At 43.7% G+C, this 16184-nt stretch overlaps 1 protein-coding gene across 1 annotated transcript in view; it reads right to left on the minus strand.

Moving 5' to 3' along the window:
• LOC310884254 (myosin heavy chain, skeletal muscle, adult-like) overlaps positions 1 to 16184 on the minus strand; it is a 45739-nt gene that overhangs the window by 13215 nt on the left and 16340 nt on the right. The window contains exons 5-17 of the mRNA XM_083805746.1: positions 5294 to 5341; positions 3692 to 3941; positions 3458 to 3601; positions 3209 to 3365; positions 2574 to 2601; positions 2364 to 2475; positions 2183 to 2275; positions 1998 to 2061; positions 1808 to 1906; positions 1603 to 1706; positions 1378 to 1516; positions 291 to 409; positions 43 to 192 (exon numbers count right to left, since the gene is read on the minus strand). Of these exons, the coding sequence (XP_083661872.1) occupies positions 43 to 192; positions 291 to 409; positions 1378 to 1516; positions 1603 to 1706; positions 1808 to 1906; positions 1998 to 2061; positions 2183 to 2275; positions 2364 to 2475; positions 2574 to 2601; positions 3209 to 3365; positions 3458 to 3601; positions 3692 to 3898 (1416 nt within the window). The 5' untranslated portion in view covers positions 3899 to 3941; positions 5294 to 5341. The remainder of the gene's footprint in view (positions 1 to 42; positions 193 to 290; positions 410 to 1377; positions 1517 to 1602; positions 1707 to 1807; positions 1907 to 1997; positions 2062 to 2182; positions 2276 to 2363; positions 2476 to 2573; positions 2602 to 3208; positions 3366 to 3457; positions 3602 to 3691; positions 3942 to 5293; positions 5342 to 16184) is intronic.

Here is a 16184-nt window from a genome sequence, read left to right on the forward strand (position 1 = left end):
CTGTCATTTCTAAGCAGCTCTTACCAAATCTTTGTTACTCACATCAAAGATCTCAAACCCAGCAATGTCCAAGACACCAATGAAGTACTGCCTGGGCTGCTTTGTATCCAGCTGCTGGTTGATACGAACAACCATCCACAAGAACATCCTCTCATAGACAGCCTTTGCCAGAGCACCTACAGCATTGTGAACCTAAAACAAAAGTAAATGCCTGCAGTTAGAACACAGAGCAGAGGAGAATCAAAGGGATATTATTTCAAAGCATGGTTACAGGTTACCATGTTTCTCACCTGTTGCACAGTTTGACCCTTGGTCACATATTCATTCCCAACTTTGACTCGAGGGTAACACAATGCCTTGAGCATGTCAGCTGAATTCAGGCCCATCAGGTAGGCAGCCTTGTCAGCAACTAAATAGCAAAGATAGACAGGAAAAAAAATAGAATTTTTTGTCATATAGATTTTGGATCTCTAAGGGCTGCAGTGTTCAGGTTTCTGTTCTTTGAAATATGTTGAAAGACTGTCACAGATATAATCTGTATAGCAGCAAAGTCTTAATTATGCATGTTGAACTTTTCTGAAAGAACTTATGTTTGAAGGTCTTCATTGAAGCATGCAAAATGCAATGAAGTTTTCAAAAAAAATCTGCAGCTTGTTAATCTGAATATTTCTAGTATGTGTGTAGCTCAGAAGTTGCAATGACCTCAGGCAGGTAATGAGCTATACTCCAAATGTGATCAAAAACACCCAAATATTTAGAGTGGAACACACAGAGGATCTCTCTGTACTATTTCGGATTCAGCATCTACAGCCCTTTCTGAGCTTTGGTTTCTACTGATCTTCTGTAAAATTCAGTGGTTTTCATCCTTTTTCAGACATGACTATGGCACTTCCCAACTTCTGCCTAGTTCTTTAAAAAGAGAAGACTCTGAAAACCGGAGGCATGGGTTCTAGCTCCTGCTCTGACAGAGAGGAATCAAATCGACCTCTCTCATCAGAGTTCCCTGGACATCTGACAGGTGAGGGTGAATGAAAATATGGCCCCCTATCCTGTTAGAGCTGAATCACTTTATTGTTCCACAAAGATTGCCAGGCATTCCCAATAAAAATATGACTAGTAATGTTACAGTAAAGGCATCCATGGCTACTGGCTTCCTGGCACTGTTTAGAAGGCAGTTTAAAATGTCAATTTTTCACTGTATAGGATACGTAAATCCAGAGATTATACATCAGAGAAAATGATGTACTGTGAGGAGAAGTGAGATTTTTTTCTGACTTGCTGTTTTCCTTGAAATCCTAAAATCTAACTTTAGATGACTCTGTTTCTTTCACATACAGAGTGGCTCAGAGAATATTTAATTTCTGAGTTTGACAATACCTTCTGTGCCATCTGGCTCTGCCTGCTCCTCTCGCTGTTTCTGCTTGAACTTCAAGTTCCCATAGTGCATGACAGCCCCTGTCAGCTTGTAGATGGCAGTCTTTTCATCAGCAGTGAAGCCCAGGATGTCAATGGCACTCTGGTAATAGAATCAGTAAAGTGGAATATTTGCCTGTTATATGATGTATGACCTGTACCAGCTTGCCTGTTTCACAAGTTACTTACATCTGTAGCCATCAACTCCTCCTTGTCATCAATGCTGGGAACAGTGATCTCACCTTGACTCACAAAAGGGTAGTCATATGGGTTGGTAGTGATAAGGAGCATTTCTGAAAACAAATGTTGATGGGTTAAATTTCATTGTTTCTACAGTGTAATTCATTGGTGCTCAGTGATCTTCCTCCAAAAAAAGCTCAGTGATGCCTCCTACCAATTAGCTCTGGCTTCTTGTTGGAGGTAACCTGATAAAAAATGTGGTAGCTTCTTTCTGCCTTGAGCTGGAAAGTGACTCTGGACTTCTCCAGCAGATCTGGTAAGGAAGGTAGAAAGTGATAGGCACAAGAAAGCACACGGAGGTAGGAATTTAGGAAGGGGTGTGATCATGCCAGGATGTCACTTACAAGTTTCAATGTCAGCAGAAGCCAGTTTGCCTGTGGCCCCAAAGTGGATTCTGATGAATTTGCCCTGTTGAGGGGAAAAAGAACCACTTCAGCCTGGATAGATTCTTTTGACATCTCTTTATGTAAGAATGCCACTAGCCTCATCACTACTGTTAGGAGGGATTTTGTCCAAAGCTACAACTCACAAAGCGCGAGGAGTTGTCGTTTCTCACAGTCTTGGCATTTCCAAATGCCTCCAGCAGTGGGTTGGCGCTGATGATTTGGTCCTCAAGTGTTCCCTACAGGACAATAATGATTCCTCGATATACTTTCCAAAAACAAGGAACAGAAAAAAACACTGATTCAAGCCACTACCTATTAATGTACCTGCATTTTGCCAGACTGCTCCTCCTTCTTCTTCTCCCCACTAGCTGCAATTGTTGCAAAGTACTGGATGACACGCTTTGTGTTCACAGTCTTCCCTGCACCAGATTCTCCACTGCCAAATGAAATAGAGAAGCAGAGAGAGTGTGGTCAGGCAGCAGACACCCTGGTCCAGGGTAGCCCTGCAGGGACCCGAGCAGGAAGTGTACTTACGTGATCAGGATTGACTGGTTCTCGCGGTCTGTGAAAGAGGCAGAATGAAAGTTTTTAGCCATTGTCCTGAATAGAACTGAGTTAGTTGACTGAAAAGTAAATCTGTAAATGTAAGTTGGGGCTTCTCCAGAAAGTCCAAACAGTAACTCCTAGAAGACAGTACTGAATTTCCTTCCACATCCTAACAGTAGTAAATACAAGCTCTGCTGGACCCATACAACTCTCAGATGCACATGGTCCTCAGACAAACTGTGTATGCACTTGCCCTTCACACAGTTCTCATCAAGGAATCAAATCAAACTGACTACCTGTGTTCAAAGCAAAGATTGTATGGTATCATACAATCATACATACCATATTGTATGGTATGCATACAAAGATTGTATGCTTTCTGTTCCCTCACTGAAAAAAAAAAAAAAATATGAGCTCAGTATTATGTCTGTGATGGGAGAGTGTAGAATTGGGTACAATAGCACACAGTGCTCAATGTATGCATGCTTCTGGTACAGTTTGTCTTGCAATTGTCAATTTCTCTCACTCAGCTCCATGGTGTTTGTAGCTGCCTTGTCACGTGCTCCAGTAAGAGCCGTGAGGCTTTTTGGTTTAGATTGCTTTGAATGAGATCAGGTACTCACCAGTCAGCATGAACTGATAGGCATTGTCAGAGATGGAGAAGATGTGTGGAGGGGCCTCCTGGCGCTTTTTGCCTCGGTAGGCCAACACCACCTCCGGGTTGTACACCGGCAGCCACTTGTAGGGGTTGACAGTGACACAGAAGAGACCCGAGTAGGTCTGCGAGGAAGGGAGACAGCACGTTGGCTTCTGCTCAGCCTGGCACAGCAGGCCTTCCAGCTACCCAAAGGAAGGCAGCTGCTGGTACTTACGTAGATCATCCAGGCTGCGTAACGCTCTTTGAGGTTGTACAGCACAGCGGGTTCGTGGAGGTGGGTCATCATGGCCATGTCCTCGATTTTATCATACTTGGGAGGGTTCATGGAGAAGACCTGATCATCCTTCACGGTCAGAGTCTGCCAAGGAAATGAAAGAATATGTCTGCATATGTCAGCTAAAAGTTCAGTGTGAATCAAATATTGATCTGAAGATTCCTTTTCTCTTACCTCTCCTGCTTCAGTCTTGACAGTAACCTTCCCTGTTTCCCTGCTCTGGATTGTCCCTTTTACAAAGGATTCCTTCGGATGGGCCACAAAGACGGATGACTTGGCATCAAAAGGTTTGTTCTGGGCCTCAATTCTTTCCTTTTCTGACTTTCGGAGGTAGGGAGCCGCCTCCCCAAAGACAGCCATCTCAGCATCTGCAGAGGCCATGTCTGTGCTTTACCGAAGGCACGTCAGCAGAAGACTCTAATGGCTAGAAGTAATATGGCATTGATTATTTATGTCTATTCTGTAAGACTGGGAAATCTTTTACATCATGTTCCTTGTTTTCTCATCACAATCTAATATTTGGAACATCTGTAATGACCTATCTGAAGATCCTAATCTTTAGGTTACTTAGAAAATGAGGATATAATTGATGTAGCCTAGTTCTTCAGACTTCTAGGAGAGCAATATCTAATCACCTTGCACAACTGAAAGTTTGGCTTTTTAAGAATACCATATCTGTAAGATGAGAGTGAAGCTACTTAGCAAGTTTTAATAAGACTATATAAGACTTAATAAGACTTAATAAGACTTAATAAGACTTCACTATTAGAAGTAGAAATACAAGTGGAACATTTTGTTGAAAAGAGTAAAAGTGGAGAAACATTTCTGAAAAGCTGTAGTATAGGAGACCTACAGTCCTGGAAAATATTGAACCAATGGGGCATTTACTTATTAACTCCGATGGTAAAAGGAAGGCCATGGGAAATTAATGAATTTTGCTACTGAAGTTGCCAACAGAAGAAAAGGGCAAGTCTTTTATCTTTTAGTACTCTGCCGTAATTTAATTTGTTTATGCGTTTGTCATTGCTAAGTACAATATCTAAATAATCCCAGCCCCAAAGTTCTGACTTGAGTGAAACAAAATTCAAGCACTGAAATTGGAATTGCTACGCTTGTATGAAGCTCCCAGATAAATACTTCCTTAAAAAAACATCCAGGAGCAGGTGAGTTCTCCAAACTTTAGAAAACAAGAATACTTCTTTAGATGTTTTGTTAAACATGTGGATAGCTAAGTTAGCCAACTGCACTTGAAAATTCTCTATCTACATTAGTGAAATTTATTCCCTCTGTTCAACAGTTAAGAAGTCTCTTTTTTTTTTTTTTTTTTTTTGTCTGGATAAAGAAAATGGGTACGTGAGAGAGCCTTGCATTTTGCAAAGATGGTTAGAATCTCTGTATGCTCAGATGATTTATTAATTCATACATTCTGAGGTAGGATGTACAATTTTGCACTTTTTCCACCTTTGTTCATCTTAGTCCTGTTCTATTGCTGCCATAACAATGATGTGAAGCCAGCACGCCTCACTCCCTGTTTGGTCAGTTAAGTAAGGTGAAGAATATCCCCATGGGAATTTTCTGGTCTTACATCAGTTGTCAGAGGATTCAAACACAGTCACTTGAAAACCTTACCAGCTGTGGGTACCCCACCACCTGCCTACTGTAATCACGCTGGTTTTGATTATAAGGTGAAACAGTGACCATTCATGCAGCCATACAGAAATCCCACCCAAAAAGATCTTTCTCTGCCCTCTAAGAATTAATAAATCAAATTCTTACCTCTCGTGACACCAGGTTGGTGGCTTGCACCCTGGCAGCTGGTCAGTACTGCAAAACACAAATGGCAATTCCCTACTTGCTGCTGCACAGAATTCCAGAGTGAAAATGTGCAGGTGTCTTGAAAGCAGATTTAAAACTTGAGCAGAGAAATTGAGTCCACTCATGGAAATGAGCACTGGAGGCACAAATACTGTGGTGTATAAGGACACCATCCCCTTCCTGCAAGCCCGCAGATCCCATACACTTACCTTGAAGCTTTCCGTGAAGACAGGGCAGACTTGCTGCAGGGATATTATATACGATCTCATTTGCAGATGCTGCAGATGCCTACTCTTTCTTCGGTCAAAAAATTTTTGGCAAACCTTCTTTGGTAAAGCATTGTCTGGCAAACTGAACTAAGGGCATAATTGTCATTTGACATGACTAGATATAATTAGAAAATTTTGATGTCTTACTGACTATATGAATACATCTTCTATAAACAATCTGACAAGGGTGTTAAGGAGGGAATCCGGACTAGTCAAAGCACTTAGAGAACTTGGATGCAGACTTATTGCTGACTTTCCCACCGACTCAGTGTATGACCCAGGGAGGATTGCTTGGTATGTGTGTGCTGCAGCTAACCCAGCAGTACAATAGATAAAACAGGATGTTAAAAGATAAATTAGCATTTTCAAAAGCTTTGGCAGTTGTGATGGTAAAATCCTGAAAGCAGAAGTGCAGGCATAGAACGTCTTACAAGGGTTAAAAGTACGGCAGCATGTTCAGCCACAAGCCACAGTAGTGAGAGACTTGGTCCTAACTGGGTTTTTAGGATGGTGTCTCTGAGAGAGATGTGAGGCAACTTCAGAGGTATCAGGAAGAGCATACACACTGAGTCGTGTGCATTTGTGCCTCTGTACACGCTTCAGATTGCAAAATTTGAGAGATTATCCAAGAAATGTTGTTGTGACTTTATGCACCAACTCATGTTGTAGGAGAGGTTACAGCCTCCTGAGACTTCTGATTTGCAGGTCAGTGCCAGTGAGCAAGAGATGCTCCATTCTTTTGCCGAAAATCTTTAAGCTTATCCAGGTGTTACCTGCCTATAACTCAAGGAAAGATAACTCTGATCTAACAAAAGGCCCCCACATCTTTTTTCCTACCTACAATTGACAGAAAAATCCCTCTAGTCAGTCACACCTATAGAAATAATTAGACACATACACACAAATTTCACCTCAGCATGCAGTCCCAGATGCTCTGTGCCGGATACATCCTTAGTCCAGCATTCCCATCTCATCACATATGTCTTCCACACATTCACACAGTCCAAAAAACACTGTGTTACCTATACCAGAGTACTGGTGTTGGCAAACATGCCCCTTGAGTGCTGATAGTGTGGGAAAGAGGGATTTGCTGGATGTCCTGGAGAGTGACTAATATAGGAAATGGGCATTGTCGTGTAAGCTGCTTTAAATCCAGTCAGATTTCAACAAACTTTTCTCCTGGTCACTGGCATTTTGGTCATTAAAAGATGTCAGTGGGTAATACAGGGACAAGGTTAGAAAGATGATTCATGGGATCTGATGTAATACCCAGCATCAGGCACTGCTCTGTGCATGAAGGCCTTTTCCAAGGAAGGCTCTGGCACTGGAGCACCCACATTTTGGGCATCTGAGCCCAAGCCTGGAGCCCAAACCCAGTCCAAGCCAGGGTGCTGGGTTTCCAAGTGGTGCCCAACAACACAGTGGTTATAGGTCGTGGCCTAGGAGGGGACAGGAGGGCCTTGGCAGCTCAGAGCAGAGTTCAGAAGACCTCACACAAAGAGCAAGGCCTGGGAGGAGCAAAGATGGCTGAGAAGCCTCACCCAGGTTGGGAGAGCTAGGGGTTTGCTCCCCTCAGGCTGAGGCAGGAGCCTCTCACATTTCAGTTTGTGCCCATTGTCCTGTCACTGGACACCACTGGAAAAAGCCTGGTTTTCTCTTCTCTACATCCTTTGTTCATGTATTTATACATTGTGAGATCCTCTCCAAGTCTTTTCTTTTCAAAGCTGAACAGTCCATCTCTCAGCCTTTCCTCATTGCTGAGAATCTCCAGTCCCTTCATAATCTTTCTGGCCCTTAGTTGGATTCTCTCCAGTATGTCCATGTAGTCTCTTGTAATGGAGAGCCCAGAACTTGACCCAGCATTCCAGGTGTGGCCTCACCAGTGCTGAGTAGAGGGGATCACCTCCCTCAACCTTCTGTGACACTTCTTATGCAAACCGGATGACCATTCTCCTTCTTTGTGGAAAGGGCATGTTGCTGGCTCATGTTCAAGTTGGTTGTCCACCAGGACTCCCAGGTCCTTTTTTGCAAAGCTGCTTTCCACTTTCCAGCTGGTCAGTCCCCAGCATGTACTGTCGCCTGGGGATGTTCCTCCCCAGGTGAAGGACTCCATCCTTCATCTGCACTGTTGGACCCAGTATTGACCTCTGTTTTTTGACTAAGTAGTACCTATTTGTGCATATATATCAAAAGTATAGAGAACACTTCAAGTTAAATGGTCCTGAGCAACTGCAGAATCAGAAAGACTTCGGGACTCCTCTGGGACTCTGAGGTAGAAGTGACAAGGAAGAGGGAAATAGACATTCACGTAGACATCAGTTCTTGAAGACAAGGGAACACATCTTTGAATGACAGTCAGTTCACATATTTGTACTAAAATATCTTCAAGCAGTATCTCCTCTAACTTTTGGTCATGTAAGTATGGATCTTTCAAGCAAACTACTGCACAGTTCTACCACACCCAAAAGGATGAAATCACATCCTTTCTGATCTAAAGATAACAGGAATTAAGCCACTCTTTGGTTAAAGTACTATCATGGTTTGCATTGTCTGAGTGCACTGATTACTGCAGGTGAATCAACAAAGGTGAATTCCCAATAGCTCTTCAAATTTACAACCAACCTGTTAGTCTTTATGTATTTGCTGAAGTTTTCAATATTTTACCATTTCTTAAACAGTCCTAAGAATCATCTGCAGGAACTGGTTCTGTGCAGATGGAGTAACAGGATCAACTTAACATCCACTTAGTTAAGTGAAAAGATGGCTGTGGTAATGAAGAGCTTGATTTACTGACGGAAACCAAAGTCAAACACTTTCCTTAGCATGTGTTAGAGATATTAAGGAGGTAACTTCCAAGAGAGAATATCTCTTTACCAAGGAACCTTGCAGACAGCAGAATGATAAAGTATTTACACAAGAGCTTGGAAGGTCTGGGTTATTCTACCCAACATACATTGACACAGAGGACAACACTTCATGAGGAGTCTGGAAACCTGTTATCATAAAGGGGTAAATGACACCGTCTCTGGTTGAGGAGAATGGGAATTTGCCTCAAAAGTCCAGAGCCCAACCAACCATAGGCACTGGTCAAGGGAAGGAAAGCAACTGACTGCCATGCACATATGGCATAAAAAGAGTTCTTGAAGATTACCTGTAGATAAAAAATATAACCCTTCAAAGGAGAACTCAGAAAACTGCAGGCAGTCTCATCCTACAGGGAAGGCTGGGAATGCTACCAGATTGCTCAGAGCATAAAAGAATTGCAGGACATACTTTCCCAACTAACTCTGTATCAGGTGTTTGAGGAGGTCCTCCTTTAGCAGAACACTTTTGTGTGCATATACAAATCCACAGTGTAGCTATGTGTACTGACATCTGCTCAGAGAAGGAGAAACTGTTCTTAGCATAGAATTGTAATCTGATTTTTTGTGCCTATCACAAGCATTGACATATAGCCACATTACTAGCACTTTATTAATATTTCAGTACTAGTATAAACCCAAATTTAGCATAATGTGATTATGGGCATGTGGGCTTTGTTTAATATCTTGGAGTGAACCATACCCTGAAAGGGGATTTGTATCAATCAAGACTCTGAAGGTTTACTGAAATCTAGCAAAATTGATGTCATATTACTGAACTTCTGTAAGACCTTTAACATACTCCCACATGACATCCTGATCTCCAGATTTGAGGGAGATGGATTTGAAGTGTGGACCATTCAGTGGATAAGGAATTGGCTTGAAGGCCACACCCAGAGAGTGGGTCAATGGCTTCATATCCAGGTGGAGGCCAGTGATGTGGTGTCCCTCAGGGGTCTGCCTTGAGACCGGTAATGTTTAATATCTTTATCAATGACATAGTGGGACTGAGTGCACCCTCAACAAGTTTGCAGATGACAACAATCTGAGTGGTGCAGTCGATACAACAGAAGGAAAGAATGCCATCCAAAGGGACCTGGACAAGCTTGAGAAGTGGGCCCACTAAACTGAATGAGGTTCAACAAGTCCAAGTGCAAGGTGCTGCATGTGGGCTGGGGCAATCCCAGACATGAGTACAGACTGGGAGAAGAACTCACTGAGACCTCTCCTGCAGAGAAGGACTTGGGAGTTCTGGTGAATGAAAAGCTTGACATATGCCAGCAGAGCGCTCTTGCAGCCCAGAAGCATCCTGGGCTGCATCAGAGGATGAGTGGCCAGCAGGAGAGGGAGGCGATTTTCCCCCTCTGCTCTGCCCTTGTGAGGCCCCACTTGGAGTCCTGCATTCAGGTCTGGGGCCCCCAGCACAAGAAGGATATGGGGCTGTTAGAACAGGTCCAGAGGAGGGCCACAAAGATGATCAAGGGGCTGGAGCACCTCTCCTATGAAGAAAGGCTGAGAGTTGGGGCTGTTCAGCCTAAAGAAGAGAAGGCTCTGGGGAGAGCTCATTGCAGCCTTTCTATACTTAAAGAGGGCTTATAATAAAGACACAAAGCAAATTTTTACTCAGACAGGTAATAATAGGACAAGGGCTACATGAAGATGGTGAAGGGACTAGAGGGGAAGACGCATGACGAGCGGCTGAGGTCACTTGGCCTGTTCAGCCTCGAAAAGAGGCTGAAGGGAGATCTCATTGCAGTCTACAGCTTCCTCTCAAGGGGGAGTGGAGGGGCAGGCGCCGATCTATTCTCTAGTGACCTGCGATAGGACCCGCGGGAATGGTGTCAAGCTGATGCAGGGGAGGTTTAGGCTAGACATTAGGAAGAGTTTCTTCACTGAGATGGTGGTCGCACACTGGAACAGGCTCACCAGGGAAGTAGTCACTGCGCCAAGCCTGTCGGAGTTTAAGAAGTGTTTGGACTGTACACTTAGTCACATGGTCTAAACTTTTGGGTAGACCTGTGTGGTGCCAGGAGTTGGACTTGATGATCCTTATGGGTCCCTTCCAACTCAGGATATTCTATGACTCTATGATTCTAAGGGGGAATGGTTTTAAACTAAAAGAGGGGAGTTTCAGATTAGATGTTAGAGGAAATTCTTTGCTCAGAGGGTGTTAAGGCATTGGAACAGGTTGTCCAGCGAAGTTGTGGATGCCTCATCACTGGAGGTGTTTGAGACCAAGTTGGATGAGGCCTTGGGCAACCTGATCTAGTGGATGGCATCTGTACTGGGTCTGGCTGGGATGGAGTTAACTTTCCCTGCAGCAGCCCATACTGTGTTGTGCACTGCACTTGTAGCTGGAACAGCATTGGTATCACACCAGTGTTGTGTCTGATGAGCAATGTTGGCACAGCATCAGGACTCCCTCCAACCCCTCAAGAGCCAGCAGGCTGGGGGTGGGCAAGAGGTGAGGAAGGAACATCACCAACCAAAGGGATATTCCCTACCATATAATGTCACACTCCGCAATAAAAGGTGCAAAAAGGAAAAAGAGGGGAGGGGTGGGCTCTCGTTGTGAAAACGTCTGTCCTCCCAAACAACGGCTACATGCGTTGAGGCCCTGCTTTGAGGACGTGGTCAACCATCGCTCGTTGGTGGGAAGTAGAGTAATTTCTTTCCTCTGTGCTTCCACACAGCCTTTTCTTGGTTTGTTTGTTGTTTTGTTTGTTTGTTTGTTTGTTTGTTTGTTTTTCCCTTTAGTTAAATTATTTTTTTCCTTTTCTTCTTCCCATCCTTTTCTGAGGAGGGGGATTGAGAGAGCAGTTGTGGTGGAGTTCAGCAGTCTAGCAAGGTAAAACCACCACATGGCAGAGGGGTTGGAACTGGGTGATCCTTAAGGTCCCTTCCAACCCAAACCATTCTATGATTCTACGAAAATTCTCCAAGATCTTGTATATGGAGGTGTAGCTCTCATGCTGAGAACACTTTGCATACTGAGTTCAGCTAAAGCGTATGTATTTCACATTAAATAGATCTACCTTCACCATAAAGCAGCCACTATAGATGATGCCAGGTGTGTCTGCTTACTCTTCTGTCAGCTGCACCATAATACAAAGATAATCCTTGTAGCTTAGACCAACAGGGGTGCAGGGGCCTGACAGTATTCAGCATTAAACAATGCAGTGCTTTGCAAACTAAATATCAAGATTATTCTAACAACCCCTCTAGAAGAACAAGCATTTTAAATTGTTAGAATAAGAAAATATTTTTGCAAGTGTCATGATGCAAAAGGAAAAATGCAAAAGTTGCCTGTCAGTCATGAACTTTCTGTCAATCCTGTTTCCATCTCTGCAGGGCTAGACTCTGCTGTGACCAGAAGCAAACCACAGCACAGTCAAAAGAGAAGAGGCAACCTGAAAGCCATCTCTGGATACAGACTGTCCTGCACAGCAATGTGATGTGGGCAAGGCACCGGCGTGCTGACATTTTCCGTGGGGGAGAGGATTCAGGCGTACTGAAAATAGATCCCTCTTGAGATGGAGATCAGGCAGCTGCCTCACTTTCTGCCAGCCCTTACGATATGTTATTTTCTTCTCCTGAGCCCTGTGGTTGCTGAGAGACAAAGAGTGAGAAGATGCTTTTTAGATGGGCAACTAGACTGGAGTGAGGATGTGGAAGAACCTACAGACTGCCAAACGCTGGCTACTGAGAAATTCCCTTCCATTCCCATTCAGTGCAGTTCAGCTTACAAGCTGGAAACATGCAAATGTACCTGTATGATAGGTACATATGTAAAATTTTAATTTCTAAATTAAAACAGTGCAGTATCACAAGCTTCAACTATTTACAGCTTTTTTTAGCTGCATTGACTTTAACCTTATTGAGTCAGTCTCACTTGACTCCTCTTTCCCACCAACTTTCCCCACGTGCTTATTTCACAAAGACAGAAGATCACTGGCTTCCTGAGGATTTTTTTCCCCTGCAAAACATATTCAATTGAGAGGAATTCAAGAAGCCCACTCATGATGACACAAAATTCGACTTCACCAAATTTTTGAATGACACTAAGTTAGACAGAGTAGATGATATGACAAATGACAGAGCTTCATTCCAAAGGGACATTATGAAACTTTAAGAAACAACATTAAGACTGGATCAACAAAAACCTTATGAAGATTGTTGCGGAATAGTACAAAGCTCACATCTGGGAAAAGAATAAGCCCCAGGTGTCAGTACAGGCTGGGAACTGACTAGTTCAGCAGAAGCCTTGCCAAAAAGGACTTGGAAGTTATGGTGGATGCCCAGAAGAATAATGAATGCTCTCGCTGCAAACATGACAAAGTACTGGATGATGTTAAAAGCATGTTCAGCTGATTGTAGGAAACCATTAACCCTCTTGCTTGGTACTGGTGGGTTGTCATCTGAAATGGTTTGTCCACTTCTGGGCTCTCCTGTTCAAAAAGGTTGTGCACTAACGGGAGAAGGTGCAGCAGAAGGCTACCAAGATGATCTAGAAAACTAGTCCTATGAGGAGATTTTGAGTGTATTTAATCTGAGGAAAAAAGGTCTAAGTTTCATGAGGGGCAGTTACAAGTACAATGTTCCAAACTTTTCTCATTAGTAGCAGACAATGTAACAAGGGATGATGACCACATATCACATCTGGAGAGGCTCCAGTAAGTCATTAGGAAAATTCTTCACTATTAGGTAATGCCGTAATGGCACAGGCTACCCAAGAGAGGTGGCTGAGCCTCTGTCCCTAAGGCGTGGCTAATCAAAGCCATGACTAACCTGACTGATATCAGCAAGACATCTTGAATTGGGAGACTGAATAAAAGCCCTCCAAATGTCCCTTTACAAAATATTTCTGTGGCTGTAATGTAGAGGTTCCCTCTGTTTATCCAATCTTTACCTCTTTATCCAAGTGAACAACAGCTGAAAGCTGGGCAGATATCTGCAGCTTCATGTCTTGTCATGAAGATTTTCCTTGAGGTCTGAAAAACAACCTCAGCTCTTCGTCAACATCAGCTCTTCTGGAGTCAACTATTGGGCATGAATCTTTCATCTCTCTGCACTGTTGGAAGCAGTTAATTCCATTCAGCTTGTCAAAGCAGACCCCTCCAGAACACTGATTTGAGAAAACCACTTCTCCGTTATGTTGTTTGCAAATGTCCTCAGCAACAGTAGGTTTTGGTAGCTTTCAGTCCCTGTATAACAGTGTAATATGCGGGGAGAATCAGACAACTGTGGAGTTCACTGGAGCAGCAAAGTGCATCACATCACATCAGAGAAGTTTCAGCAGGTGAGGAGCAGCAGGGCAGGTAGAGTACAGGAGAGTTCTCTTGCAACCACAGGCTTGATACTTTCAACTTGGTGGCTGTGTGCTACCTAAGGTAAGAATTTCCTAAGCCCTCTTACAGGAATTTAGGGATCTGGGACAAAACTTCTTCATTCTGAGTCACAACATACCACATGACAAAAAGGTTGTGTATGGTATAATGAACAGCAGCTAAGATCACCACTGTGTGCTGTTTCTGACCATAACATAACGTTGAGGGAAATAACACTACACAAATGGTTGTTCTAGGTGAGATCAAAGGATTGTGTAGTGTGTCACACCTGAGATCTTTCTCACCATCCCTATGGTGAATACGTCTAAAGCACAAGACACCTCAAGCTGGTGAAACGTCATGTGACTAGAACAAAAACAAGGTACACATGGGAAACCTTGTATGTGAAAAATGTATATTCTGTGTCACTGCCAATAATGAGAGACAGAAGCACAAGCAGGGTCCTGCTATCCCTTTATGAAGCCTAAGAAGCCTTTAACCATCTCAGCTTTCAGTAACTTACATGTCCCCACACGCAAAGCCTGTAATGCTCACAGGATAGAGCAGACATTCCCTTCAACAGGGATGCTCTTATACTCCCTGCTATTGAGCCCTGAAAGGCTGGAGAGATCTCAGAGCTGCTCAGCTTCTGCTCAGGTAGGAAGCTTCCTCTTCTGGGTCAATGATCCTGGGCCTGGAGAGCAGGCTTAGGTGTCTTCTCGGAGAGCTGTGTCTCCTGTGCCTGTGGACAGGTCACTTCAGCTACTCCTCTTCAAGTGATTGGTAGCCCTGATGTCCTAACCAGGAGGGACCAGGAATGCCTGTGTGGATGTGCTACTCCTGTGACAGACCATGGCCCTGCATGCACTGGTGCAGCTGGGAGAGGCACAGTGCCTATGTGCCTGTCCCACCCTGAGCATGGGCAAGGGAAAGGCTGGCACACAACGCTGTGAGTGCTGTGTGAAGGAAATCCCATCAATGACAGGTTGTGGTCAGGGGAGTGAGGGGGAGAGGAATGAGAGAGAGTGATGGGTGGAAAATGGCAGTGTAAGAGATGAGAATGCAGAAAGAAGCAAAAATGTGAGGTTGGAGATCTGATGAGGAAAAAAAGACTTTGCAGGGAAAGAAAAAGAAAAAAAAAAAAAGAAAAGAAAAAAAGAGAGAGATGTTTGGGAATATGAGAGGCATTCTTACTGAATCTGGGAGGACCTGATAGTAGTGTTTGTGGAACAGCTTCATCCAATTTGTGTGGCTTGGGCTGCCTTTTCAAGAACAAATCGTGGCCTTCTCTCAGGAATCTTGATGTGCCTGTAGTTACCACCAGAGCTACAGAATTCACAGCAGCGACAAGTCCCTTCTGAAGTGTGGCTGCCTTCTGCACAATAGCAGACTGGCCACACATAGCTCTAAAATTCCAAACTGACTCAGAGTATTGGATTTTATGAGGTACGGCAGGGGCTTCTCTCCCAAAGAACACTTCTCCTGCAGAAGTCAATGAAGGTAGAAGTAGGAGGAGATGAAGGTATCATGAGAGAATAGCAGAGGGTACATGTGTGGCAACACAAGAATTACAAGCTGCTGAGTATCCAGCTCAGTCTGATTTTAGCAAACCTGCACACTGAAGAATCACAAAAGGAAGAACTAGTATTCCATTGTTAGCAAGTTCTGTTAGAGTCCCCAGATATAACTATACATTTATATCACAGAATCATGGAATTGTAGGGGTTGGAAGGGACCTCAAGAGATCATGAGGTCCAACCCCCCTGCCAAAGCAGGCTCCCTAGAGCAGGCTGCCCAGGTAGGCGTCCAGATGGGCCTTGAGTATCTCCAGAGAAGGAGACCCCACAACCTCCCTGGGCAGCCTGTTCCAGTGATCCATCACCCTCACCGTGAAGTTCTTTCGCATGTTGGTGCGGAACTTCCTGTGTTCCATTTTGTGGTCATTGCCCCTTGTTCTATCCCCACAAACCACTGAAAGAGGTTGGCCAAATCCCTCCAATGCTTACTTAGCAGTAGTGTACCATTTTTACTAATTTGTTTACTCTTTCCAAAATATGCAATAATAGTGATTACTGTGAAGTATTATAATGCATAGCCTGGTATAAAGTACATTTACTCAAATGCACTGTAATTCAATAGCAGAAAATTAGACTAAAACTGGGCTCACAGAGTGGGGTCCATGTGGATGAGTGCACGTGATAGGATTCCTCTTCTACCTGTAACCATATGAAAGTGAGTGATGACTAGATCTGAGCTAGTCTCATGGGCCACAGTATGCTTTTCTTTCACTTCCTTCCTTCCTTCCCTTTCCCTAGGTCTTCAGAGAATCTTATTTCTAAATAACTTGTTTTGTTGGCTGCTATACAGAAGCCTCAGCCCATTTGAGAGGATGTGA

Source organism: Anser anser (genome assembly GCF_964211835.1).
Source record: "Anser anser genome assembly, chromosome: 19".
NCBI lineage: Eukaryota > Metazoa > Chordata > Aves > Anseriformes > Anatidae > Anser > Anser anser.